We start from the raw sequence: 27,626 nt of genomic DNA, 5'->3' as shown, positions 1-27,626 counted from the left end.
GCGATCCCTCTCCTGTCTGCGCTCAATAAACTCGACGAAAACACAATGTAAGCGAAACACCCCAGCGATACAAATTAGAATTAAAGAAAAGCCCTCGAGCTTTGTTGCCCTGAGAAGTTTTAGCTAATGCCCCCTTCAAATCTGCAAATGTCACTTTGGCAGCAGTGTATGTTAAAAAAAAGCAAACAGAAAATGCCAATGACTTAAAAAAAAAGAATAATTAAATTTGCTTCCGGTATATTTAATCTATTCGGTGTTAGCAATGTCTTAATTACCATTTCATTTTACTAACTTCATTAGACTTAATGATATTAAAACAACGGTTACTCACAGGAGAGAAAAAAATCCACGATTCATCGTTACGGCGAAAGCCGAGCCTAAAGCAAGTTTTTAATTAAAAAATATGTTAAAAGGCTGTACGCTAATTACAACATTTCTAAATCAACTGAGTCATTGTGAAAAAGAATAACTTACATGTTAAAAATGAAAAAATATTTTACATTAGGCGTGTTTATAAATTCGCAACGTATACATTTAAAAACTAGATTCACTATCAAAGAGATGACGACATGAATGACCCTAGATTCGCTGGACCGATTTTTCTAATTTTAATCTTGAAATAATTGTTGTAGTTCAGGAATCATAAACGATAAGTATACAATCATTAAAATGACATAGTTAAATGAGGGTAATCTTGAAAGTGATATTCAATGTAGTTAGAAATGTAGGGTAGCAGGAAAATCGCTAAAAAAAGGTGTTAGTACCGCAGCGACACAGTCCAACGTACGTTGTGATGCGTGCGCTGCTATAGTGTTAGTCTGTTAAGGAAGCTATATATTGAACACGCGTTGAATTTAATCTGTTAACTAAGAGTGTAGTCTCAATATCTTCTTAACTTCGAAAATTGAAGAAAAAGAATCAGAGACAGTCAGCTAAGTGCTTTAAATACTCAGTAAGTAGAATTTTATGACTTTAGCTCAAGTTTTATTTTTAAATTAATGGAGATATATGTAGAGTTTAATCAATTAACTATAAGGTATTAGACATTAGTCCGATTCTTGCTTGATTTTCAAATACAGTTTTTTTCTAAATAAAATCAAATGACGTCTTTTGCGTTTTTACAATAAAAAAAATTGAAACATGGTTATTAAATATTTATAGCTGCGATTATAAATTTGTCTGTTTCATAGCTGTAGCATGAGAGCCCATCTCTTTGGTTTATTTTGTTTATATCGTTAAAACTATGTTTCGGAAATACGATCTGAAGATTCATCTCTGTGATGCTATTAATGTCAAGATTTTGAAGCAGAATTTCGTTGAAGTTTGTCGACTATTTGATACTGAGAGCAGTGGATCTATTATGACTTACTTCAATGCTGCTCCTGGGGGGACTAGGAAAATTTTCCTTTTATCATTTCTGTTGGCAAAGATCAGATTATCAGTAGCCTAAGCATTGGCTTCATCTGGAATAACTGCTACATTGCTAAAAGATGGACAAACTATACATCATGTTTTAAAATTACCAGTAAACTTGCAAATCACCATAGCGTCACTATGCTACAGCATCAAAAGGAGCATAACGATGAAGATTCTACAGGTATGCATATTAGTAGTCCGGGGTAAATGTAAAATAGTCCAAAAGAGTTCACTAAAGCTATTGGACAGAGCGTTGAAAGATTTTGTGTCCATCAGGACACATTTGAAGCCATGATTCTGTCAGATGATTTCCATAAGACTCCTATTATTCACCTATTAAGTGTTGAAGACGAACCAAACGCTTGCTTAAAATTATCTGATTTATGGCGACATGTAAACACACTCCAATTAATAACCTATTCTACAGCGACTGTTTTAAAAGCAGTTATTAAATATCGAAATGGTTTGGTCGCAGTTGAAATCTTGTTCGTGTTAATTGCACTACCCACGAATTTTTCCGCGTCTTTTTACGGCCATAGACCAACAAATCAAAAACTATAATTGGCTGAGTGAATGAGCAATACTGTAATCCAAAAACAAAGATGTCGATGATCTCAATGCGACGATTCAGAATCTTCTTCTGAGAGTTATTTTCTTTACAAAAAGCAAGGATGACGAAGTCAACTTCAATAGTCGGTTCTTCGATGTCCGATTTACCTGGATTACCACTTCATAATTTACAATTAGAAGTCAGATAAATTGTTATTATGCTGCGTAATATTAATCAACCTCGAATGTGAAACGACGAATTAAAACTGGCTGTAAGAAAGAATAACATCATCGAAGCCAAGATCATCAAGAAAGAATAAATGAGAAGCTGCCTTGATACTGCATATAGCGATGATTGCAACTATGCGTCTAATATTCCCCATGCATCCAGCCTTTATGATGACCATAAATAAATTGCATGACCAGTAGTTGAAAGTTTGCGGAGAAAACTTAGTTTTCCTGTTTCAGGCAGAAGCAAACATAAGTCGCGTATTCGCAAGTCGGAACACCATCATTTTTATATATTTTGCACAGCAAAAAGGACAAAAAATACAATATATCGGAAAGCTTTAAATAGATTCAGAGTATGTGTTACATTTAATGTAGACGAAAATTTTATATTAAGTTTTAACCATATTTTTAACAAAAATATTTAGGTGATACGAAACTCACCTAGTCATCTAGTAGTTATTTAAATTATATAAAATTATTATATATAGCATGAAGAAAAATCTTAAGATCAAACAAAAACATTTGTGAATGAATATTCGTTTTATATTTTATCTTCAGTATTGTTCTTATTCCTCACATAATTATATATTAACATATAATTAATGAAAGACCTCCAACGAAGGTTACACTACTTGTGATAAGTACAATAAACTAACATTTTTATGATTCAAAAAGAACGTTCATTATGCGATGTATTTATATTGAAATTTTAAAGAGACTAACAAAGAGTTTTTGAGTCAAAATCTTGTCAAATTAAAATTAGAAATTATAAGTCAAATTTGACTTATCTAAACTAAATATAGAAAAGAGAATCAAGAATCACTCTACTGAAATGGCAGTGAGCGGTACTCCGCTTTTGGTCGTGCAACCGGTGTCATGCAACCATTGGAGACGAAGGTTTTTAAAAAAAAATACTTCGTACGTTCGCCACTATCTAAAGAGAGACAGGGTTTTTTTTATTGTTTTAAATAATTTTCCCACGTTCTTACTCGTTCTTACTTCTATTTTTTATTTATTATTCTTTCATTCGTCATCTATTTTTCGTCACAATATCTTACACTCCCCCGGCTTACTTGTTCTTTACACACCGCTTTACTTCCTTCTCTTTCGCTCCGAAAATACTACACTACACTTATTTATATTTCTTAATTTGTTTTGTTTTTATTTTTGACATTTTTGTTTACTTCATTGCTGTAATTCAGGTATGGACAGAGTCGAAAGGTTCTTGAGTGACGACCACGAGCCGGTAGATAGGCTGTGTGGGTAGGCCTTACTAAGTGGACACAGTTGAGAGATCGCGGGTAGTCCAAGACAGGACTTTGGGGCGATCTTTAGTAGGGACCTAGGCTTAGCAGTGGGAGTTATTCGGATAATTTGATGACGATGATTAATGTGATTCATCAATCATTTTTTTTCTATTTTTATTTGTCGCCTAGAGTCCGTTATTAATTATCCTTGACTTAATTCATAATAGATTACAACTAAGCAAATGTAAACTTATAAAATTAAATGGCATTTAATGTCTTTCTTTTCTTGAATTTTATTATATTTCATAATGTAAACAAATATAATTGCAAAAGAAGTGTTTATTCAAATACCACATAGTTAATTTAGAGTGACTACATGTGTACATCGCAAGAAGAATTTCATAAGAATCCAATTTGATAGAAACTAGTATCAGATTGAAATCTATAATAGTGGAACTCTCATAGCTTTTAGAGTAAAGCTATGAGAGTTCCAAGCGCGCTCTAATTTTGAGAAAAGTTCATATCGAACTCTGAAAGCTTTTTTGGTGATAATGTACGCGCCGTCTAATTTCAAATAACTCATGTGCGTTTTGTCATTTGCACCTTGTAGAAACCGCCGACTCGCTATGGGAAAGAGTGGCGAAGTAGTAGTTGAAAAAATAATGTGATGGCGGCGACACGAGCGTTGAAGGCGGATTGAGTGAATAGAGCAGTCGATACACCCCCGTATCGCCGCGGGCATACCGTAGGCGCGGTACAGAGGTTTCGGTAGCACAATAATCAATTTTTTTTTATGTGCGATTTACAACACACTCGTTATTTATTCTCTAGGACAAGAAGCGGATATATGTGAACGAGTTACAAGATTTATATCGAGAGAGAAAATCAATTGTGTAAATATTGACCGTTGGTTCGGATCATTTCACAGTTGCGTAACTGTAAACAATATAGGATATGTGTCTCACGGTGTAATATATGTTAACAAGACACGAGCGTCTAAAAACTTTAAACAGTTTCCAAGGTCGACGCTGTTTAGCCTAAAAAAAGGCACCTGTGTTTATTCACACCATCCATTATATCAGTTTATTGTTCTATCGTCACTGGAGATGGTTTTATCTGCGCGTTTAAAATGTACTGCGATTCAATACCAGCGATTCCAGCCACCCCGCAGCGCTATGTCCTGTAAAACGTAGTCAAAATCTAGTATATTTATACATGGGTATACAGGATGATTGATTTTTTGTATAAAAGCTTTAAATTGAGTGAATGTATACCTCGTTTCAAAGAGCATGTTACATTAGTTGATATTTTTTCTATTAAAATGCGACAATTCAATAATTTTACATTACAAAGTACGTATGGACAGATAATCTAAACAATAAATTTTGAATTTAGAAAACTCTTTCTTTTACTGAATATATTGTTTCGGAAACCATTGATTTTTGAATAGGACATACTACACATTAATCGACAGGGAAAGCTACACATTCAACGCTTTACAAGCTTTTAGACTAATAACCAATCAACCTGTACACGCGATGTATTGTACTGCATATCTTGGTACAAATCTACCTATGTAATCCATCCTTCTTTTTTGTATTATAGGTCAATTGTATGATATGATACGTCCCTTCTTGCCGGGGCAGCCCGAGGGTTGTCCGAATTCTATCGACTTAAAATCTCATGGTCCTTTTTGACACCTCTTGTCAAAACTACAGTTTGTATCCGCGTACTACCGTGATGTTCTTACGTTCTCCCTCTCCACAATCTCCTTCTGCCACATTACTTACTTTTAGTTAATTAGTCTTACATAAATGATAGATAAAATAATATTTATCTATAATTGTATGTAGTACACCATTCAATTAATGTTTTTTTTTTTTTTGAGAGAACAAAGGTAAGGCTTATGATCATACTTTATAGAGTAAAGTAAGTATTAAATAAAACAAAGTTGGATCAGTTCGAAAATGCCAAAATTAACAAATATCAAGTTCTTTAAACACTCTATCTGATTTCACCTAATTCATTCAATTATTCATCATCTATTAGAAACTAATCGATCTAATTATCGTATATATATTATTATTATTTCAGCCGTAGGACGTTTATTTCTGGATATAAACCCCCCCCCCCCCCCTAGATCCTCCGACGACTTCAACTCAGGTCTGTCTCTGCGCATGTTTATGTGTACATTACACTTTATTTCGTTTTTTTTTTAAAGAAGCGAATAAAAAAACTGTTTACTTTAAATTTCAAAATTTCTAATTCATGTAACGCGTTTTAAGGCTCCATAATTTTACATATAATGCTAAAAATTATAAAGCCTTTATACTTAAAAATTTGTTTTGAATACCATCATCTCTACTCCAGAAACTTAAAGCCCTAGCGGTCATTTGTTCTGAGCGCCTTGTTGCTGCCCACTCCCATTTCAGCATGTCTATCCGTTGGGTTATATCTATTACTTTCAATCGTCTACGTATCAACTTCCTGATTCGATCTCTAAAATTAAAATAAAATTTCCACTTTTACAAACATAATGCATAAAAATATATATATAGAAACAAAAAAAAATACGAGGTCTATAAAAACGTTTTAACGTATGAAATAGTATCATGGCGTACTTAAAAAAACATTACATACGAAATTATAAAAAGAACAAACGGGTCCTGGCGCAAGATATGGGGAGGAAGTCGTAAAAATACGATTTAAATACTTCTGAGCGGTGGCAGTGCTGGCTTGGGAGGGCCAGTGGAAAATTACGCTCCTGGGAATGCGACTTGAAGCTTCTGGGCGGCGAATACTGTTAAACTTTTTGTTATGCTAATAAGAAGCTTACTGCGTAGAGTGCGGTTCAAACTACGTAATAGACCTTTGCAAAAAAAGTCGATAAAAAAAATATTTACTATGATTTATAGCCACGAATTCGCTTTACATATTAAGTACTTGTGTACTTAATAGGTCTATACAGGCTTGATTGGTTATAGGTGTAAAAACTAAAAGGGTTGAATTTATAGATCATATGTTATTAACTATAAAATACCTTATCCAAAAAATCAATGATTTCGGAAATATTAATTAACATAATGATAACAAAAGTAAACAAATCGTTTTCAAGATTCAGATCTACAAAATAAAATTAATTATTGTTTAATATTTTTCCAGTGTCGTGTAGTATTTCAAAAGATTCCAAAATAGTATATATTTGTACATAGTCTAGGAGTTAAATGCGGTATGCTATTGAGAACATAGAAGAAAGTTACATACTTTTGCACTTGAAAAATCATTTTCTACTAAGTTTTTATTAAATACCAATATATATATACCAATTTGAGTATACGTTCAAATTGGAATTCATATATATATTGGTTTTTATATCATACACTTTGGAGAGTGCTCGAAGGCTCTTTTCGAACTGATTGAGCCATCTCCATTCCTTTGTCGGACTACTAGGCACAGGCTAAAGTTTCATCCATACGTTGCTGACATACCCAAAAGTCGAACTAAACGGTTCGACAGCTCGTTTTTGGTGAGAGTCGCTAAGATTTGGAACGACCAGCCTGTGTCTATTTTTCCTGGTGAGTTGAACTCTGGAGCCTTTAAGAGTAAAGTGATCAGGTTGCTTTTGAATGGGCGTTTACCATCTTCGTATTCATCTACACTTTCCATCAGGTGAGATAGAAAACAAACGCCTATTCCATTACAACTAAAATAAAATATACTACTCAAAACAAAATAGGGCCCACCATCATTTTGCCCCTTAATTTATGTGCATACATGATTATTAAATTTTTACAATTAGTCGATGTTGAATTAGGGTTTTACGCATTAAGTAAACACAAAATAACGTTTGAATTGTTTAATTTTATCGCAATACACTCAAATACACATTTTTGGAGAAAATGAGCACTAAGTAGACTGTCAATAAAAACTTTTATAGTAACTGTTTGTTTTTAATAAACTTGCCGGGAGCTTTTCTTTAGTATCGAGTAGGACCTCCTTTGCTCCGTATGCACTCTCTGAGCCTATCTGGAACACTCTCAATCAGATGAGTGATGTTTTGGTCGGGTATTCGTTCCCAACAGAGTTTCAGCGCGTTTATGAGGTCCTGTTGGCTGTTAACGTGGCTATGGGTCTCTTTAAGGCTTCTTTTCAATTGATCCCATAAATGCTCAATCGGGTTGAGATCGGGACTCATAGCTGGCCAAGGTAAAACCGAGATATTGGCATCAGAAAGTGCCCTCTGAGTGACCCTAGCTGTATGCGCACGAGCGTTGTCTTGTATAAATACAAAATTATCACCTACTCTTTGTGAATATGGGATGACATAAGGTCGGATTACTTGCTCGACGTAACTGGCTGCAGTGACCGTCTCTTTGTTCAAGATCACCAGCTCTGTTTTGCCTAACAAGCTTATACCGCCCCATATCATCACACTCGGGCCCCCAAAACGATCAGTACCGTGCATGCATGGTTCAGTAAAACGTTCTCCTAAAAAAACTTAACTTTACACTCGTCTGAAAAGAGTAGTGTCCTCCAATTGTCCATGGTCCAGTCCAAATGCTCACGCGCAAACCTCAAATGTGTTGCCCGGTGAGCCCTTGTTAATTTTAAACGAATAACACGCATCCTAGAATGTTGCCCGTCCTCGTGGAGTCGATTCCGAATGGTTTGACCACTAACGCGTGTGCCAGTAGATTGCCTTAGCCGGGATTGCAAGTTCCGGGCGGTTGTCGTGCGGTCCCGGTGCGCAGTTAATCGAATGTACCGGTCTTCTTGAGCAGTTGTGGCTCGAATCCTTCCTGATCTAGGTCTTCTAGCCACACTACCTGTCTCCTGGAACCGCTCCCATACGTTTCGAATAGCTCACCGTGACACACCAAGGCGAGATGCAACTGATATTTGCGATTCTCCCTCTTGAAGCAATAGAATTGCCCTTGTCGAAGTTTCCACATCCATATGATGACGAGAACCTGGCATTGTAATCGGGAATAATGCCGAAACGAAAAAAACACAGATAAACAAAGTGTGATCAAAGTATTGCGCTTAAAGCAAGACTGAGAAAACAAACGATTGAAAATTTAAGAAATGGAAAAAATGTAAGCACTACTTTTTTGTCTACCCACTTGAAATCAACAAAAAAGTTAACTTTTAAAACATCATTATGAACTAATAAACATGTGTGCTAGAAGTGGTAGTGCTTCATTTTGTCAATGATTGGTATATGAGTTATTTATAAACACGATTAGAGACAAAGTTGCGGTGGGCCCTATTTTGTTTTGAGTAGTTTATATGCAAAGATTTCTTATAAGATGGCTTCTTTGAACAATGCGACAAAATGCGCACTTAATTATTATAACTTGTTTTTTTTTAATATAATATTAAAGAAAAAACCGAAATTAATTTGTTTCCTTAGCACTATCTAAATGGCATTTGCATAAGTAGGTAAAGAAAATTATAGTTATTATTTAATTATATTATATAATTTATAGTACTAATACTATAAATCAAATTTTCATTCCATCAAAATGCAAAGTTTGCTTTATTCATTATTATACTATACTCATCAAATATGTAGATATATACACTATATTTTTGTAGTAGATATTAAACGTAACAAAATATCGACCATATTGAGTACCATAGACTCAACTACAACTACCATATAAACATAACACTATTCAACCATAGACAATGGCGCCATTACACATAGATTTATTATTTAATACAGTTATTTTATTTCAAATACAGGTCATGGTTGTAAGAACGTTTATTTAATTATAATGAACTATTGTTAGTATAAATGTATACTAATGTTATTCTAATAGAATTTATTGTCAAGTGTTTGTTAGCAACTTCATATATTGTATTGATGGCAACTGTAATAGGAGTAAATGAGATAGCTGTACTTCTGTAATATTTATGTTATAAGTCAAAGTAACCAATGTAGTCCAAAGGGTTAGAAAGTTCAGTTTACAGTGGCCATATATAACAGATGGCCGCTGTAAAGTACTAGAGTGGGGACAACATAAATGACATATCTAATCGAGATTGTAGAAAGGTGACGGATGCTGGTGGCTTCCAATCAGTGTATTATGACTTTCCAATAGGAATTTTGTTGGAGTGGCCTATGTATAGCAGTGGATATGGCTGAAATAATGGTGATATCTTAATAAGTTACAAGCTTTGTCTGAAAAAAACTTGTAATTTAGACTAATTCTAGACTTCTTTCATTGATTTTAACATTGTCTAATAAGAATATTTACTTGTTAGAGCGTAAATCACTTCATTATAAGAATAAAAGTACATTTGTAATGAGCATTAATGCTTGTATATAGACCAATAGTTCCAAAAATAAATGTTTTATCATTCAACGCTTGCATTTTTTATTCACACTATCCTTCTGAAAGATGTTTTGACTTCCAACAGTATAAACACTAAATGCTATATATGCTATTAATGTTATGTTGGAAGAAAATTTTGTAAATTGTACTGTTTGATACACCAAGTTCATTGTTACTCAGCTAAGAATCAAGATTAGTTTATCTAATATCACCACCGAGTTAGTTGTTTTGGTCTCTTCTCTCACAGACAAACATAAAAAGGCGGATTCATTGTTTATATTTGCTAAATGTATGTGTAGTACTTATACAATTTATTCTTCCCCAGGACACTTGTCAATGAAATAACTAGGATTAAATTCTTAATTAATTTGTGTCAAGGTAGGAGTTGAAGTATACTAAGAAATCTCTCTAAAATCAGATGAAGGATTTCAGGCCTGTCCAGAATGAAAAGTTGAGATAATTTCTCATATGGGTTAAGTAGGGCAAGGAATCTCATTGGCTGAGGGTGAAATGTAATGCAAGGAAGCCTCTTTAAACCTGCTTTTTGGGTCGCCAGCCCTAAGCCAAGCAAGCTTTTACAGAATACTGATAAGTTATACCACCTTTATAATTGTTTTGATAAATAAATAGGAAACATTGTTTTCTTATCACTTTTTTATTTCAATTCATTTAGTTTATTTATGACTAGTGCTTAATATTTATAACAACCGTTATTTCCTACCTGAAGTCCTACATGAACTTTCATTTAATATTATGTTCCTATTTTCAATTTATTGTTACTATTAAAATTAGTACTCAAAATAAATATCAATATTGTTGGTAGTGGTTTAGTAATAACATTTCTAATACAAACGTAACATTATAATCTATTTGCTATGACTTGAGTTTTTTTTAATTATTTATTTTCTCTCCTATGAGATCTATTATTACTGTAATAATTAATCATTGGTTAGTGATAAAATCATTATTTTTCCAATTATTTTTTTTTAAATGAATCCATTCACAATACATATATACATCACTTCTCAATAGTATATGACAGTGGGAATATTCTATTATATCGCTTCCATAGCTTTAAGCACCAACATGTCACATACTAATGATCTGCAACTATTGCACTATTTACTCTGTTTGTACACTCTGCGCCTGAACTACTGTCTGCATTTGCGCTGGTCCTGGTAACAATATGCAGCCATTCCTGGCCAATATGTTATGACTTTGTCAATGAAGAAAAACAGAAGTTGAGAGTGATCAAGAAAAATCCCTGGTACTTCACCAACATCTAACCTCATCATACTCTTCAAATCATACATGTACCAGTCGTACTTGGAACATCCAATAATATGTGCAGTGCACCATACTCTTTTGCATACATATTGTTTTAACTCCTTTTCAATTATTTTTTGAAACACCCTTGATATTAAGTTTCCAAAATAATAGTGAGATTATTGAACAACTAATTGTCATTTTAATATACCTAAGCTTCCTTACAAGTATAGTGGAACTTGTTAATCAAATCCATTACATAGCAAAATAGTATTATCTATCATTAATACTCAATATATCATTTATTTATAGTTTAATTTAATATCAAAACTTTGTATACAATAGATGATGATTGCAAGAAATTTTTTGGCAGAAAAAAAATATTAAATTAATAAATTGATAATTATTATTTCTGTACAAATAATGGTGTATTACAATTTCACTCCGAAAATTTCCAAGTATTTTCTCATTTGACTTTAGAGTTTATTAACTTAACCCGCTACATAGTCAAAAACAATATAAACTTAAAGCAACAATCCTTTGAATGACAATTTATAATTTTACAATATTAAGCCGCTTATGTAGTAAATATAGAGACTTTATCATTGAATGTTTATTAATAAATGTCATTTAAGATTAAAAACAACAAGTAATACACCATATGATGTTTATTTTGAGGTTATAGGTAAGTTACTAGAAGTAGTCCACGAATATTAAGATGATTATTGTTAATATTGCAACATGGGTTTATTACGAAAAAAATTGTAGTAAAACTGTTAGAATATGTTGCATTTTTCAATGAAATTTCTCAAAAACATCTGTGTTTAAACAACAAACCTGCATGGAATCCGCACTAATAATTTCTGTTTCATATTTTTGCGCTAATTCCACACTTAATTTAGTTTTTCCCGTCCCTGTTGCACCCAAAATAATCACCATTGGTATTTTAGAAGATATAACAGATCTTAAAGCCATCATAACCTCACTTACACAAACTTCACTTTCACAACTAACTTAAGGTTTGTTGTGACAGCTCACGTTCTACATATTGCGTTCCGTTCTTGGCAGTCTTCGCTTGCAAACATACATGTATTTATTTTGTTTTCCTTATATATACACACACTATTGTTTATTTATAAACAAAGCTAATCACAATTCCTTTACGTCAGTCATATTGTGCAATGTTATTGTTGAGTTATGACTTCTTATATAATTAGAAATATATTGTGAATATAAAATATTTACACCATAATTTTGTAAATGTGCGTGTGGTTTTTGTTTGTTATAATTAGCTTTATTGTCTAAAGTGTGTTATTTTAACTGTTTCAAATATTATATTTTTTAAGAGAATGCCGATTAATTAGACAGGCTTATTATTATTTTAGACCAGCATGTTCATCTAAAGGTAATCGATGTGTTATCTAAAACCATTATTTTTTGAGATATCTCTTTAATCTAGTCTAGTCTTCATACAGTTTAGAAGCTAAGTATATTTAAATTGGAATATATTTGGAAACATCTCTGTAAGTTATTTTGACTCGTAAAAATTTCGATATATATTCGATTGATTCGATATATATTACATCGCTTTTAATAATTAAATTAAATTATGTAATCAAATGTGTAGTTTTTTTTCTTTGATAACCTAGCGGAAAATTACAATTCTGTAATCATTTTATTAGATAGTGTGCTGTGTGTTCAATGTGTATTTACTAAAAACTTTGCAGATGGCTTCCAAAATATTTCAGACTTGTAGCAATATATAATCTGAAATTGGTTTATTTACTTTGTCATTTTTATTGTTCGGTTTATGTATATAGGTTTCTTACAGCCTTTCTGATGGTAATAAAGTGACGAAATAAAATGTACTTATTACTAATTAAATGTATTTTTAAAACTTGTTTAAGATTTAACTTTAGTCAAGTTAAATCACTGAAGTCAAATTGACTTTATTGTATTTTTAATTGATTTGGGATTAGGAATGGAGATGGGAAATTAAAAGAATAAAATATTTTTTTTACACCGACCAAGACAGAGCGTTCAAAACAACATCACACCAGCGTACCGCACAGGTACATATAAAATCACAGAATCTAAACACTAATTTAGTAACCGAAAACCCAATAAAATACACCGAAAATGTATAAAAATCACAATCGAATAGCCAATGGTTTGTCAGCTCTGCCCCGGTGCGGGCTTATAGTTTATTTCCATAATGATTAATCTTAGCATTTTGATATACATAGTTAAGGAACAAAAACCAAAGAACTTTTCACATGATCATAATAGTATCCGAGTTAACTCGGACGTGGTAAGTACACATGTCCTTTAATTCTAACGCCACTTCAAAGATGGCAGGGTGCAAGGATAATGTTAGGCGGAATTCTATTTTGCGTCCTGCACTCTCTGTAGTGGTGTGGCTTAGCCGCCGCCTCCCGGGGTCACGGGACCAACCGACCCCCGACGGCTAGGTGTTACACCTACGGATACTATACAAAGAAAAAGTACACGATAAAAATTAAACTATTTTTAACTCATCCCAACCTTATTTATAAAATTTACAAATTGAGTTGCTATTTATAAAATGTTTTTGATCCATGACGTCCATTAGGCAGTGGTGGAAATGTGCCTTGTCACAATAATGCGCTGATCCGTTAACCTTTTCATAATCTCGATCTGTTTACCGAATATAAAGCTGTCGTCTCTTACATTATACATTAACTACTGACTTTCCCTTACGCGAGAACTACTTCTTTTATCTGTATGATATCACCGAACAAGAAACCGATGTTGCTTTCAACATAGCTAAATCAATAACTTTATTATTTATGTCAAATATAAAAAAAAATTAAATGCAGGTACAACATTCGAGAATTCGTAACTCTCCCGTTAAGAAAAAAAAATTTAACGATTACTAGAAAAAAAAAAACTCGTTCATAAAAAAATGATACATCTACTATCTATTCTCTATTATGTACATTTAACGCCTAGTGGAAGATAAACTGCAAACCTTTAACAGGATAACTATAAAAACTCCTCGTGAATCGCTACTTATAAGAACAACGCTATTCTCCTACGTAATACATATCTCACAAAAATATTTCTTGCAACTAATTCGAGTATAAACCTAATATTATCTATATATGTATATGTACATAGCAAGGCACATTCCGCACACAATTGAAGCCTTCGAGCGTACTAACTTGCTGATCATGTGCTTGATGAAATCGTCAATCTGTATCGAAGCCCGGGCACAAGCGTTCATTGCCACCAAATCATTACTTTAATCCTTCTACACTCGTTTATTTCAGCAAAATCTGAGCGTTTGAATCTTTACAGCCTGGCTTAATACGTTGTCAATGTCGTATCGAAAGTACATCACTAACTTATTGCAATAATATGTTATATAATAATAAAGAAAATGCAAAATTTTCTATTAGTAGGTACTATGAGGAACTATGTCGTGGTTATTTTTTTTTAAATGTTTATATTCTTAAACGGACTGTTTGCGATCGTGAGCTATGACGTTAACAATTAACAATGCAAAACGCGTGCAGCCACTGAGATTATTCACTGATTTTGAGTTACTGGACCTATTTTAGTTTAAAAATCGAAGCTTATAATCACGCTTCCAATATTCACAACATACAAAATTAAAATATCCGAATACACTAGTGAATTATTAAAATACATATACAATTATAAAGTGCAAACATTGGCCGTAACACGCACGTTCATTAATTCGTTTTTCTAACGTCGCGCCACCGTCCGCGCCGGCCGGGAGCGAAGAGCGCGAAAACGAAATTGACAAGCGCGCGCGCTTCCGGCGCCGAAAATTTACATTAGTCGTAAAGTCACACCCGTGTACATAACATCTCTAAACTGTATCGGTGCATTGTACACGCGTATGTTCATTAAAATACAGTTAAAATGGTCCATACGTTCTTCAATTCCAAAATCGAATCGGAGACTTAATGGCGCGACTAAATATATAAAAACATTAAGTGTTAAAAATTTACAATGTAACAAAAAACACTACAAAAAAACCGTAAGCGAAACTAACCTATGCATACTTTAGACTTACAATAATATCAAGTTAACTATTTTTTTGATATCACTATCCTTTTCTCGCACCACCGCGCGAGATATGGGATGAAATAGAAAATCCTACTAACCGGGCCGGAAACATATATAGTGGCCAGCATCTCCAGAAACCTTCAAAACCTTCAGCAGCCTTCTGCCAGCCTAACTAATAAATTCACGGCTATCGGCACTACATCCTATGTACAGCGTTGACAAACTCATTCCGACGTCAATGGTGAACTTAACGAAACGCCCCAGTGCAGACTGTGCGAGACACCGATCGGCGCTTCCCAATCAACAAGAGTCGATCGTGAGCAACTGCAACATTCTCTGACGTTGCGTTCATTAAACTATTTTTTTGTAAAGTGATATTCTGAGAAAAATTATTTGGAGGTATAATAAACCAGTCTAACAGTTCTCGAAGCAGTCTGTTACTATTATTGTATGTAATATAGAAGACCTAGGATTTATTAACAACAGTTTTATGGCTCACTTTGGCACTGAGAAATATTGTTTGAGCAAAACTACACCGGCTGTTATTTATCACGGCTTCATTCTAACAGATACAGAGTAAGCCGTAAAACCTGAGAATTTACTGAAACGTTAACTCCGGTATCTGATTGGAAGTCACATCTCTTCGAGGGGAGTCTGTCGTCGCGAAGTGATTAGCGGGTGAACACCCGCCATAGCTAGCTAGAATCTAACAGTGTCACTTGCCGACAGTTGCCGCTCCGGGCAAAACATTGTACAAAACCAATCGGCAGAGCCAGGCGCTCAGTACGCACGGTAGCGTGAGCACGTCGTCCGAAGTTTCTTTAGTTTCGTGACCAGCTTGTTCTGTTGCTTCTTAAGGATCTCCCTCTCGTTGTCCTCCTCGCGGAGCTTCCGGCACAGAGCAGCGGCTTCGCGAAGTATGACGACTTTCGGAGCGCGCTCCTTTTCTCTGGTCGCCGGGATTTGTTTCTTCAGTTCGTCGAAGAGGTTCTTCAGGCCGATGCGGCGTTGACGCTCCATGTCGTTGTGTATGGAGCGTCGCTCGATCTCGGGCGACTCGGCTTCAGAGTCCGTGTCGGTGTTGGAGCGGCGGCCGCGGCGGCCGGGACCTCTCGCTCTCCGCCGCGGCACGGAGGCGCTAGGTATGCTCGTCGGCGGGATCAAGCGCTTCCTCGCAGCCGGCCTCGGCGTAGGGTGTGGCAAGTAGTGACTGTCTTGGGAAGACGACGATCGCGAGTAAGATTCCATACGTACTTGCGTAGTACCCGGCAGTGGCTGAGGTGACGAGCCGAGGGAAACTACGTCTATTTCCTCCTCTGCAACAATAGAGAAAAAGTTTAACACAGTGCACTTAAATAATGGAATAGTTACACACGACCAAAATCTTCAAGCACGGATTTATCTGCGAGCTACGGCAGTAGAGTTCCGTGTTCGGTTCGTTTATTTGTGTTGCAAATTAAAACCCGCATGAACAGTTTCATAGCTCGCATGCTTTCATTCATAGAGCGTTCATTATGTTCGCATCACCATAAAAGGCGGGCGATTGTCGTAGCGTCATCTATATACAATTGCGGGACTAGATGTGATGTAGGGATGCGGCTGCAGTAGTCAGGTGGGAGGGGCTGTTACGGCGAGGGGGAAGGGTGCGAGGGCGTCGACCCCGGCGTACTACCGCAGCGTCTGTGGACATCGATCCAGACGCCTGACGTCACGGTGGTTCGCGCCAAAACGAGAGCGCGTGCGCGGCTTATACTGCAGCGTCCGCACTCAATGGACGCCGGGTTATCAACCGGTGGACACGCTTCCCGCCGACCCGCCTCCGAATTAACTGTCGAATGCGTTTGACGGCAGAAATGCGCTTCATTACTGCCCCGGCAAGCGCTTACTTAACGCTCAACGTCGGCACGCTGCCTTTTTGAAACCAGTAAAACCTGTTACTGTTGCTAGGGCACAATCGCATAGCAACCGCCTCACGGTTCGCCGTTTCGTAATGAATAGTTTGTTTCGTTTTTTTTTTTTTAATGTGGGAGACGTACGGAGTTGGTGGCGTCAATGGTAACTGCCTCAACACGGGCGCCTCCCTTTTTATAATTTACCTGCATTCTCTAGAACCGAAGCCATTGGACTAAGATTCCCAAATGAGCAGGACGTATTTGTATAATGGCAATACGAACATAAGAAATACATTTAGTAATTTTTTCAGTGGAAGTATATCAGGTCGCGTATGAATGAACCGGCGACCTTAACAGGCAGCATTTTTGTTCAGCGGGCGTAGTGTACTACGTATCGTATTTACTATGTAGCGGGTATTTCGTAGAAACCGCCGCGAGCGCTACGCGGACGAATAATTATGTCAGCGAATCCCTGCGATCGGCGCCGCCGGCGAGAAGCGCGATTACATTTTAAGGCGGTGGAAATAGAAACTGGTTACGTGGGCAGCTGTTCAGCCGTTTCAAGGACGAAGTTTGAGCGAAATGCGCGCGAAACGTGGCGTTCGAGATAAGCGACCTCGGCGACGATAAATTCGCACGCCGACGCGCGATCTTTTCGCGATCGCTTCCGCATAGCTACTCCGCTTATCGGACGGTCTAAATGCGTCCTCCGCACCATCAAACCGCCGTGACGTCCGAATGTAGGCGTGCGATGTCCATTGTGCGGCCCGTCGATTCGCACATCACGATTTTCTCTTTCTCTGGCGCCGTCGGGATTTACATCCGACGGTGTTATTTTCACCGAGTAAACGATACTAGCCGGCATTGTCGCGCGCTAGTACCGGTCTACTGCATACATATATATCGACAACATTACATAAAACATTCACATAATTATTTACTCATTTTCAACAGATTTTACCATCCTTTACTTATATACATTACAACTGTGTGACCAAGGGTGCTCCAAAACACTTGAAACTGGAGGAGCTTAAAAAATGTGCCGCATTGGAAAGCTTAGTCGTTCAACATGAAAAGGAAATCTTGCTCGGGATTTCGCTACGAATTCGTATCAAAAAAGGAAGAGACGAAAGAAAGTTTTAAATGCAAACACGTAGCTTTAGACGTCCGATCACAAGGTAGACGGACAGACCATCTGGTTTAGCTTCTACGGTGATTGTATTCAAATCTAATTGGAAATCTTCAGGGGAGATCTATGTCTAGCATTCGATGTTCTATGGCTGAAATGATTTTTGGAGTCACTAGCTCATAAATAGTTTTTTACGTGGAGTTCCGAGCAACGTCAATTGACATTTGAATATCATCGGTAAAGGATTAAGAAATAAAGTTATAGATATAATCATTATTGTCTGTATCAATCGACTTGTTAGCCCACTCGAGATTAGTCACAATTTCTATGTACAGTCTACGTTTCGCCGTGAGAAACACAATGACTCATGCGAATGTATCGCGAATTATTTGGACTGAATAAGTTTTACTACCTAAATAGTTCACTTATAGTATTTTAATTGCTTCTATCATCGCTAATATAATGTTTTTGAAGATATAAATCAAATAGGTCTACCACACCGAAACATTTATATGAAAAGAATTAAGTTACTGTAATTTCTTTGACAACATATTTAAGTGTATAATAGTTTTGTCTTATGCATTTGATCTTCCTACTACTTCTTTAAGCAATGTCTAACATATCACATCAGATCGAAATATTATTTCTACGTACGTTTTTTTTTACGAAACAATTATTTTCTAGATTGTTCTATTATTTTATATTCGGGTATACCCAAATTCGAAAAATTACGAAATTAAAATTAAAACCTATTTCGCTTACAAGTATCTAAACTTTTCGTAATTATCTTTAATAAACTCCGGTACCATACGTACGCGCGGGCTATATCCATTACAAACATAAATACATTGAATTCTGGGCTACTAGTTCAATAGGTGCGGCTGCGACTGGACTTAAAGAAAATTACTTTATATTTAAACACAAAGTTTGTGTAAGTTATCTTATATGAAATTCAATTCAAATTCTTTATTCTACACACAACGAGATAACGTGAGAAGAACATACTAAACTCGACGAAATAATATTTTTAAATATTATAAACATTGAACAGATTTCATACAAGATAGGAATGATGTGTTTGTCTTCAAACTAAGGTGTGATATCTTCTATGAAACCATTTATATACACAAAAGTTAGAAAATTTTAGATGTAGCAATGGAACCTTTCTGAACATTATCTGGGATGCAATTGCTTCGAAGATTAGCTACATCGATGAAGTAGATTGTAAGGCTACACAATTTATTTTATTGGTTTTTATATCGTGTATGACACACCTATAGTTAAGGCTCTCATATAAGATAGGTAGCGTTTTTATGTTATATTTAGTGCAGTTTGTTGCAAAAAAATAGGTTTAACTAATAGATAGTAAGAGACGATGTATGACCCGCAAGACGAGCGCAGCGCTCCGCCACGCTCCGCAGCCCGAGGCCAAGTTCACTGGCATCTGAGCGCGTTAATTAAAAATTATCATGACTCGCACACATAGCACGCCATCATATACAGACTGTTTAGAAATCCGATCCAGTAACACTGGCTGAAAAAAATCGAAAAAAAAAAATATATTCAAAGATAATCGAACAAGGCGCGCAAAAAGTTTTATCGACAATAAGGTGCGCCTCACTATCGCCTAAATGCCCATCCGATAATTTTAAATCATCGATAGATTTTTATTAACATTTGTAACGATAATTAATATAACCTGATCAGAATTCGCAATAGCCTTGGGCCGTTTATAATCTGTGATAAGAGTCGCGTGAGCGCGGCAAAATTAATTTCCAATTCGACACATCCTGTACGTCTAAGTATCGCTGTAAATAAGATTAAGAGACCAGAACTGTGTGGCCTGCGCCTGTGTTTTTATCGTTTTCGTATTAATCTCGGAACCCTTAACGGAACTGTTTATTATAACCGAAGATACCATACCGTGCTATACCAGAATTACTAAGGTATTTATTGTTACGTTTCAAGTGAATAAAATGAATCTAATCCATCGCTGACCCGCGTAGTATTTTTAGCGTATTACACAACCGAGAAATGTCGGTCATCTAGACGGAGTTAGATACTCGAGACCGGCCGCCTTCTAAATCAGGCAGTGGTAATTTATGGGCCGAGGTATCATGGCGGATCGATTGGGCGTTTGGCCTTGGCGAAGCTGGTAAGGAAGTTCACGGGCGTGCGTTTAACTTTAAAAAAAAAGCTACACTGACTACACGGCGACTGAGTAGTGCTAATGAACTGAAGAATGTAACCGGATTTAACAATTGTGTGCTTTGTGATACATTTTCTATGTAGGATACATTTGAAGGTTTATTTTTAGGCCAGACGTTCAGACATGAAATTTCATTTTGATCTACGGAATTTATCATGTAACTAAAAATAGTTTACAAATATCAAAAAGTATTGGTTGCGTTATACGCATGGATTCTCCGTTCGTATTTAAGTACTTATGTTTTATGGTCTAATCTTTATGACCATTTGAAGTCCGTGAAAAATTAAATATTAATAAACCGTCGTTTCGTATCCACCTATTACGAAAATGTAACAGAATGTAGGTATATTGAATGACATTTTAATATTTTATTATAACATGTTTATTTATATGGACGAAAAAAAATTTTCCAAAAATTATAATATTAATGATTGAAAACATGTTAATCGAGTGTTTTATAACCAAAATTTAACGCGCCTAATCTGATATATGGACGTATGAAGACACAGTGACCTATATTATCGGTGCTGTTACTGTGGACCGTAAATAGGTTTTGTATGCGAATATGGAAAAATTAAGTAATTATCAGAAAAAAAATTATCACAATGAGAATGTAATATTTTTACTACTAACCGAGTTGCGGGGTCGGGGAGATCAAGGTGAATTTGTAAATTATCTGGTTGCCGTGTTGGTTTTATCAGACGGCTGCGTGTGACATTTTTATGATAAGACAATACAAATTTATGCTAGTGTGACAAGTCGTAACTGTTATCGGCATTTGTGTTTGATTCACGAAGGTCGCGATGGGGCCACGGAGGCGATATTAATACTAGCCTTCGATCAAGGCTTCGCTTGTGATCTACGTCGCCACATCTTGGCCGTATTACAAATAATATATACAAGGACCAATATAAAATACGATTCCGGAATAAGATCCTTTAATAACCCAATGTTTTATTTGCAGAATAAAGATGGAGGGGTCAGACCACATGACATCCAGAAAATGGCCGCCGAGATCTTAAGGATCTGGAGTGGCTACGTCAGATAACCTTGATAGACGTCGAAAGACAATGAAAGGAGCTTCCATCTGATCCAGTTACAGATAGTAGAGCCGATGAATAAGGTGAAACTTGTCTGTTGTAATTTAAATCAAAGCAAACGTTCTATGACATTTAACATAATTTTTAATGCGTTCTGAAATATTTAAACAGCAATTGTTTGAAATATCTCACAGTTCCGCAGCGATAACGGCAAGGTCGCTTCCACTACAGCAGTGGGACATATTTTACGAGGAGTAAACACTCAACGGCACGGACGGCACGGCGAGTAGGTAGACTTGTCGCCATGAATTGATAATGTCTAGTATATTAAACGCTTTATTACCGATACGTAAAACCATGAAACTGTACAACTATATTCTTATTATACGCATGTAAAAATAAATTCATCATTTAAGTCACAGAATGTCAACAGCTGGACATAGATCTGCATGTACCGTCTGGTGGGCAGGACGTCCTTTTCTGTGCTTGCCGGACGTCAATGTTTCAGAACCCTAATAAAGGCCCCAGCGGCTATCTTGTTCTATTTTATATGTAGTCTCTTCGCTGCTATCAGCTGGGTTAAGCTGAATATTTTTATTAGTCTATGCTAATATCGAATTGTACACGTAACTATTATCATTTAATTTAAAAAGTTCGAACGTTTGAATGCGTAAGACTTGTAAATAGGACAGATTAATGCACCGAGAGCTGCTACGCGACATATAATTTTTAATGTATAATGTTAGTTATATTTGAAAACGCGTCGGCTCACGACGGGAAACGTTTCCACTTGATTTGTTACGGGGCGGCGCCTCATGTCACGACGGCGCGAAATAATTTTATTCTGTTGCCACGCTAACGAAGCGAGTTTGAACTGTGTTAATCAAATATTTATTCAAGTGATTGTGTTTTAACATTGCTTAGCATGTATTTACGTCAGTGCTTAAAAATAGATCAGCTGTTTCGTGTAGGAAAAAGTACCGAATTGTATGTAACGATCACCGGTCGGCCCCGACACGGTTGCGACCAGTGTTTGGGGGCGCCTAAACCGGATCTAATGCCCTGAATTGCCCTTAAAGGAATTTTACAATTCATACAGTACAGCCGTTGCTCCACTAAGCTCACTTAACGGGACCTAGAATTTAAATGTCATAAATCACAATCTCGGCCGCGCAATCTGTCAAGATAAAACCCAGGTCAAAAGCACCTAGAGCTATTTAAGTCAGTTATCTGTCTAAAGTTTATTAGGTTAGCCGCTTTCATAATTATAGCCTCACGCAATAGCTCGCGTTGTTGCAAAACGGTATGTTTTTTCCATAAAATGCGACGTAAAGTTGTAAAGAAAAGTCGTCGGAAAAATTTTTGTTCTAAGATTGACGGTGCTTATACTAAACTTGATTTATTATCAACGGTTAAGCATTTTAAACAAATAGGGCAACACTAAAAATTCCACGCGATAAAATTAAATCACTTATGGTATAGTTTTGACGCAACATATTGGCGCGAAAATGATTATTCGGTTCGCAGTGGGCGCTGCGTAGCGATACGATAAAACAGCGCATGCGTTGTAAATTTGGCGCGTCGGCTAGTGATGCGATACGGACCGTCTCGAATCTTTTAAATCAACTCCGTCCGAGATATTACAAAAGAATTTTTAATATTCAAATAAAAAAAATTTAACCTACAATGGATTACATCTCTAGTTGGCATTAAGTTGTGGAGAACAGTATTTTTTTTTAATATATTTGTAAAAGCGATTATTTCAAGATTTGTTAAATCGAGTCACATTAAAATAAATGGCTAATCGATATTTTTTTTACGTTAATCGATTTCACCGACAAGACGTCCGTCTATTAAAACTGTCATCCGGCTGGACTAGACACGGGAGTACCGCGTTCCAAACCGGTCCGGCGAGCCGAGCTCCACTTCAATGAGATTCCTTTTCATTCCGTCGCATTCTTGCGCGACTAACGGACAGCCAGAGGCGGGAATGTCGCGGTGCAGACTTCGTTATTTATAACCCATTAGCCAACATAATAGGAACATAAAAAAAACTGTAACCTTTATCGTACGAACTGCGCAACAAAGTGGAATCGTGAATAAATCGCGATAGAGTTAGTGCGACGGGCATCGGCGACCTCACACAGAGCTATCGACAATAACTGAAGTGCAAAAAGATAATAACAAAACATTGTAGTAAGCGCACACGTACAGCGCGGCGAGGCCGACTCGTAACATTAAATAATGTTAATTTGAACGCCATTTTACAATTCAAACGGACATCTGAACATCTCGCGGCTACGCATCTACGCATGTACATCACAACAGACGTACTCGATTATCACGAAATTAAATACACATCCGAATCGAGTTATGCGATCATTTACACAGCTTTCGGATAGTTTAAAAAAAGTAATGCGTCAGTGGAGCAAAAATGATTAGGGCTTTGATGTTATGAGTAGGCGCTCTAGCGACCTAATTAAAGTGAGGTGGGGAGCAACTATGATTGTAATTATTCAGCCTCGGGGGATGAGCTGAAGGTTTGACATTAAGGAAGGTTGGAGCGTTCAAGGTCGGGAAGGTTCCGGAAGGCGCGGGTGCGTCTAGACGGCGGGAGAGGCGCGGGTAGGGGGTGAAGGGTACAGGGCGACGGTCGATACGCGCAGTTTCCCGCGCTCGCGGAACTACGCCTGCGTCCTCGCCTCATCTTGTACCATCTCAGCCTTCGCAATTATATTTTCAAATACTTTTCGAATATATAGAACAGAGTCAAACCGTGGAGTAGCGAAATTATTAAAAATATTATACAGCATCACATTTTATATTAAGATTGCTACGATGACCGATCTTGCGTTGCCCGCATCCAGCGTCTACCTGCGACCTTAAAAATATCGTCGGTCCACCTTCTGGGGGTGTGTTGATTTCCAATTCTTGCAGCGAATCTCTGAGCATGGCACTCTTTATTGCTCCCTGGCTGATTGAGCATTTTTGTCATGTTTGTAAAGGAGTCATCATAAATGACCACTACTCAGATCCGTACGTTATCGACAGCAATTGCATATATGTTTAAGTCCAGTAAAATATTAGCATATATATTTAGGTAAGATAAAATATTGAAAACTTACCCGATTCGCAAGAATCAGACGGTGTTTGTACTCCGAGGTAGTCGACGCGTTGCCGCGCCAGCGTGTAAGAGTGATCGGCGGCGACGGCAGCGGAGTCTCTCAGGAGTCGCCGAGCAGCTCCAACCACGTCCACTACATGCTCGAAGGGACACGGGTGCTCGTCACCGTCCAGGGAGGGCGGCGTCTCCGGCCTCGGGGGCGAGATATCGCGCCGAAGCAAGCTCTGACCGGGCGTAGCTGATATCAGATCAGACGGCACGAATGTGTTTGACGGATGAACTGAATCTACACACGATCCAGCCCACATACAATCGTGATGGACTATGTTATCCTTGTGTTCTTCTGGACTTTCAGTTACGTGCCAATCTGTATCGTCGTCTTCTATGCTATCCATATTAGCGGGCGGCACCAAGTCGAGTCGATCGACTTCGTTCTCCACTTGTGCCCAAAATTCGGACGTCTGTGTCATCTCCATCGTGACCTCATCCAAAGTTTCCCAGATGTCAAACTGTAGTATATTGGGGTCGATAGGCGACATTTTTGTGTTTTTTTTTCTTTTATATTACTAAAATACTAATAACTAGTTTTAAAGCTAAGTCGAACTTTTTGATATCACAGAGCCCCTTATCACAAGGACGATGCGCGCGATGGGTCCCTACGCACACCGTCTGTAACAATACAAAATAAAAATTAAATTAAAAACAATAAAAAAAAATAAAGAATTGTAAAAAAAAAAACAAAATTGGTTGAAACATTCCATGATTACATTTTAAAAACAATTAAAGTTCTATATCATCATCATCATCTTTGGCAATAGACGACCACTACAATGCATAGGCCTAACCCAAAGATCGCCTCGACAACCGATATATATAGATAGAGATAAATGTACTTTACCTAAACATAGCACTATGTTCACTATTAAATATTTGTTTTAACAATACAGAAGAGCACTACGAAAACTCAAGATAAAATTTATTGCACCAGAAAGCTTTAAAACACAAGGGGTGTTGACCCCTTGTATTTACAAACAAATCCCGAAAGAGCGCTCCCTAAGAGCGGGAAGTGTCCACTACGGTGTCCAAAACTAGACTGAAGTCTGGATACGAAAACGAACTGTTTTAAAGGGTACATTGGCCTTGAGGCCTATTCCAGTTCGTACAACAATTAGCTATTGTCATTGTTATCCCACCCCCGTGTTTTTTTCCTCCCGCTTATACCTGGATATGGGTATGGGTGGAATTCTGCGAAAAACATCCTAAAGCCAGGTAGACGATACAAGTAAAAAGTGGGTTTGTTTACAAGCGCAGAATGGCGCGAAAACTGTGTTTACCAATACAACGACGCTATGCGTCTATTACCCCCAACTTTAGTTTTACAGCAATAATTCTGACAGAAGTTTTGTTACTTGCCAGAATCTTCATATTTATTTATCCTATGGCAATTGTAGTCAAAATACTAAACTTTAATACTTATAATAAATCGATAATTTTTTTACATTGAAAAATTATATTTTACAGAAATTTTAAATAACATTTAAAGTACCCAAAAATATTTCCTTTACAATAAAGCAGGAACTTAATTTAATAAAAATATTTTTAATCAAATCAAAAATCGTATTATTGTGTCAAATTATGATTCGTATATAATCTGTTCCAAAATTTTATTTTATTTATGGTATGATTTTTATGAAGAGCAAATTACTTTTTGTTGTCTTTTAATTCCAAAAATTAACACTGTTACAAAATTGTAATGCCTGGATTGTAATAAATTTAGATATAGTAATTAAAAAAAACAGGAAATATATTTAACGAAATGAAATTTGTTATAAGGAATTTTAGTTCGGTAATTGATAATTACTAATGAATATAATAAAATAAACTTTATAGAATATATAAAATGAAGTAATCATAAAATATATAATTATTTGTAGCAAATTATTATTAAGATCTAATCACAGAGAAATTTCAAACATGGCTGCAATATTTTTTCTATCATATAGATTCTAAAGATTTTTGTTTCATAACTGAAACTAAAGATTGTGCAATGACATATAAAAAAAATCGTTTACAAAAAAATGTATTTTAAGAAAATTTTTATAGTTTCATTTAAAATCTTTAAAAATGCCCATAATCGATATCAATAGCTTGCATTTAGATGGCGGCAATGTTAGGAATTTAGGTGCTGCCAATTCGCAGAAACGCCGACAAGCCAATGTTCAATTCATAGTCGGCAACGCCCCGCCGACAACTTATACGCTACAGAAAATATATATACATATTTTATACCTGTACCTTTTAATATGATGTTAATAGATTGATAAACGAAAAAAGTTTTAAGCGGCCACTAGGATTAAAAAAATAAAATAGCTCACCGAAAAGTTTGTGCAAACGCGATCCGAATGGAGTCGGCGAGTTACACAATTTTACACAGAATTCTTCAGAATCTTCGACAAAGTTTTTTCCGTACACACTGCGTAACACTCACTGAGAATATGCGGTTGGTTATACAGTGTAAATTAAATACGGTACTTCTTCCGAGACCTCCTATTGAGTTTGTCAGACACTGAAACATTATTCGGGTGCCGGCCGGTTCTAAGGACAGCCGCGCGTGCTTTTCGTGTGGCGCCGTGGACACGACTAGTTGGCGAGTCGCGAGGTAGCGAGCGAGTAGCGGCCGCTCTCGCGCTCCGGGCTTCGACGCGGCGGCGCTCCCCTCGCCGCTCACCCCGCGCCCAGCGGCCCGGCTAATTCGATGCCATTCACGAAATCCTCTGAAAATACGCTTCCTCCTGGATATTATATCGCACACGAACATTCGCAATACACTCCTCTATCTATATTAATAATTATTTACTTAAATAAACGTGTAAATAAGAAATGCTAACGAAAAATATCCGGCGTCTCGCGCCTCTTAGAAGTACTCGAGGAAGGAAATCAGCGCAGCGACATTGCGGAGTACCCGTTGTATGTGTGAGTGTGGTAAGTTGTGTGAGTTAGGCGCGGTTTCTGACGTTGTGGGAGGAAAATCGAGGCGAGCGTCGGTCGGCTCGCTGCGGCCGTTGTATCCTCACTCGACCGCCGGTCTCGGCTGGGTTAGGATGT

The 27,626-nt window shown here is 36.6% G+C and overlaps 2 protein-coding genes across 3 annotated transcripts in view; both read right to left on the bottom strand.

Moving 5' to 3' along the window:
• LOC137919187 (tRNA dimethylallyltransferase) overlaps positions 1-12,106 on the bottom strand; it is a 321,190-nt gene extending 309,084 nt beyond the window's left edge. The window contains exon 1 of the mRNA XM_068762181.1: positions 11,888-12,106. Within this exon, the coding sequence (XP_068618282.1) occupies positions 11,888-12,028 (141 nt within the window). The 5' untranslated portion in view covers positions 12,029-12,106. The remainder of the gene's footprint in view (positions 1-11,887) is intronic.
• A 953-nt stretch (positions 12,107-13,059) lies between these two features.
• LOC137919197 (myc proto-oncogene protein-like) lies at positions 13,060-27,175 on the bottom strand. Of its 2 annotated transcripts, none has more exons than XM_068762192.1 (3): positions 26,897-27,175; positions 24,523-25,190; positions 13,060-16,443 (listed from the first exon to the last, which is right to left on the bottom strand). In XM_068762192.1, exons 2-3 carry the CDS (start codon positions 25,058-25,060, stop codon positions 15,908-15,910), a joined length of 1,074 nt encoding a protein of 357 aa, XP_068618293.1. In that variant the 5' UTR covers positions 25,061-25,190; positions 26,897-27,175; the 3' UTR covers positions 13,060-15,907. The 2 variants fall into 2 exon arrangements, with proteins under 2 accessions (XP_068618293.1, XP_068618295.1); XM_068762194.1 differs by lacking the exon at positions 26,897-27,175 and adding an exon at positions 25,420-25,603.
• Between the last annotated feature and the right edge of the window lie 451 nt (positions 27,176-27,626).

This window comes from Battus philenor, unplaced genomic scaffold (assembly GCF_028537555.1).
Source record: "Battus philenor isolate CCGP_79_NKW_IND1 unplaced genomic scaffold, ilBatPhil1.0.hap1 SCAF_16, whole genome shotgun sequence".
Taxonomy (NCBI): Eukaryota; Metazoa; Arthropoda; class Insecta; order Lepidoptera; family Papilionidae; genus Battus; species Battus philenor.
Note: the sequence above shows the minus strand (reverse complement) of the source record. Positions and strands in the feature narration are given on the sequence as shown.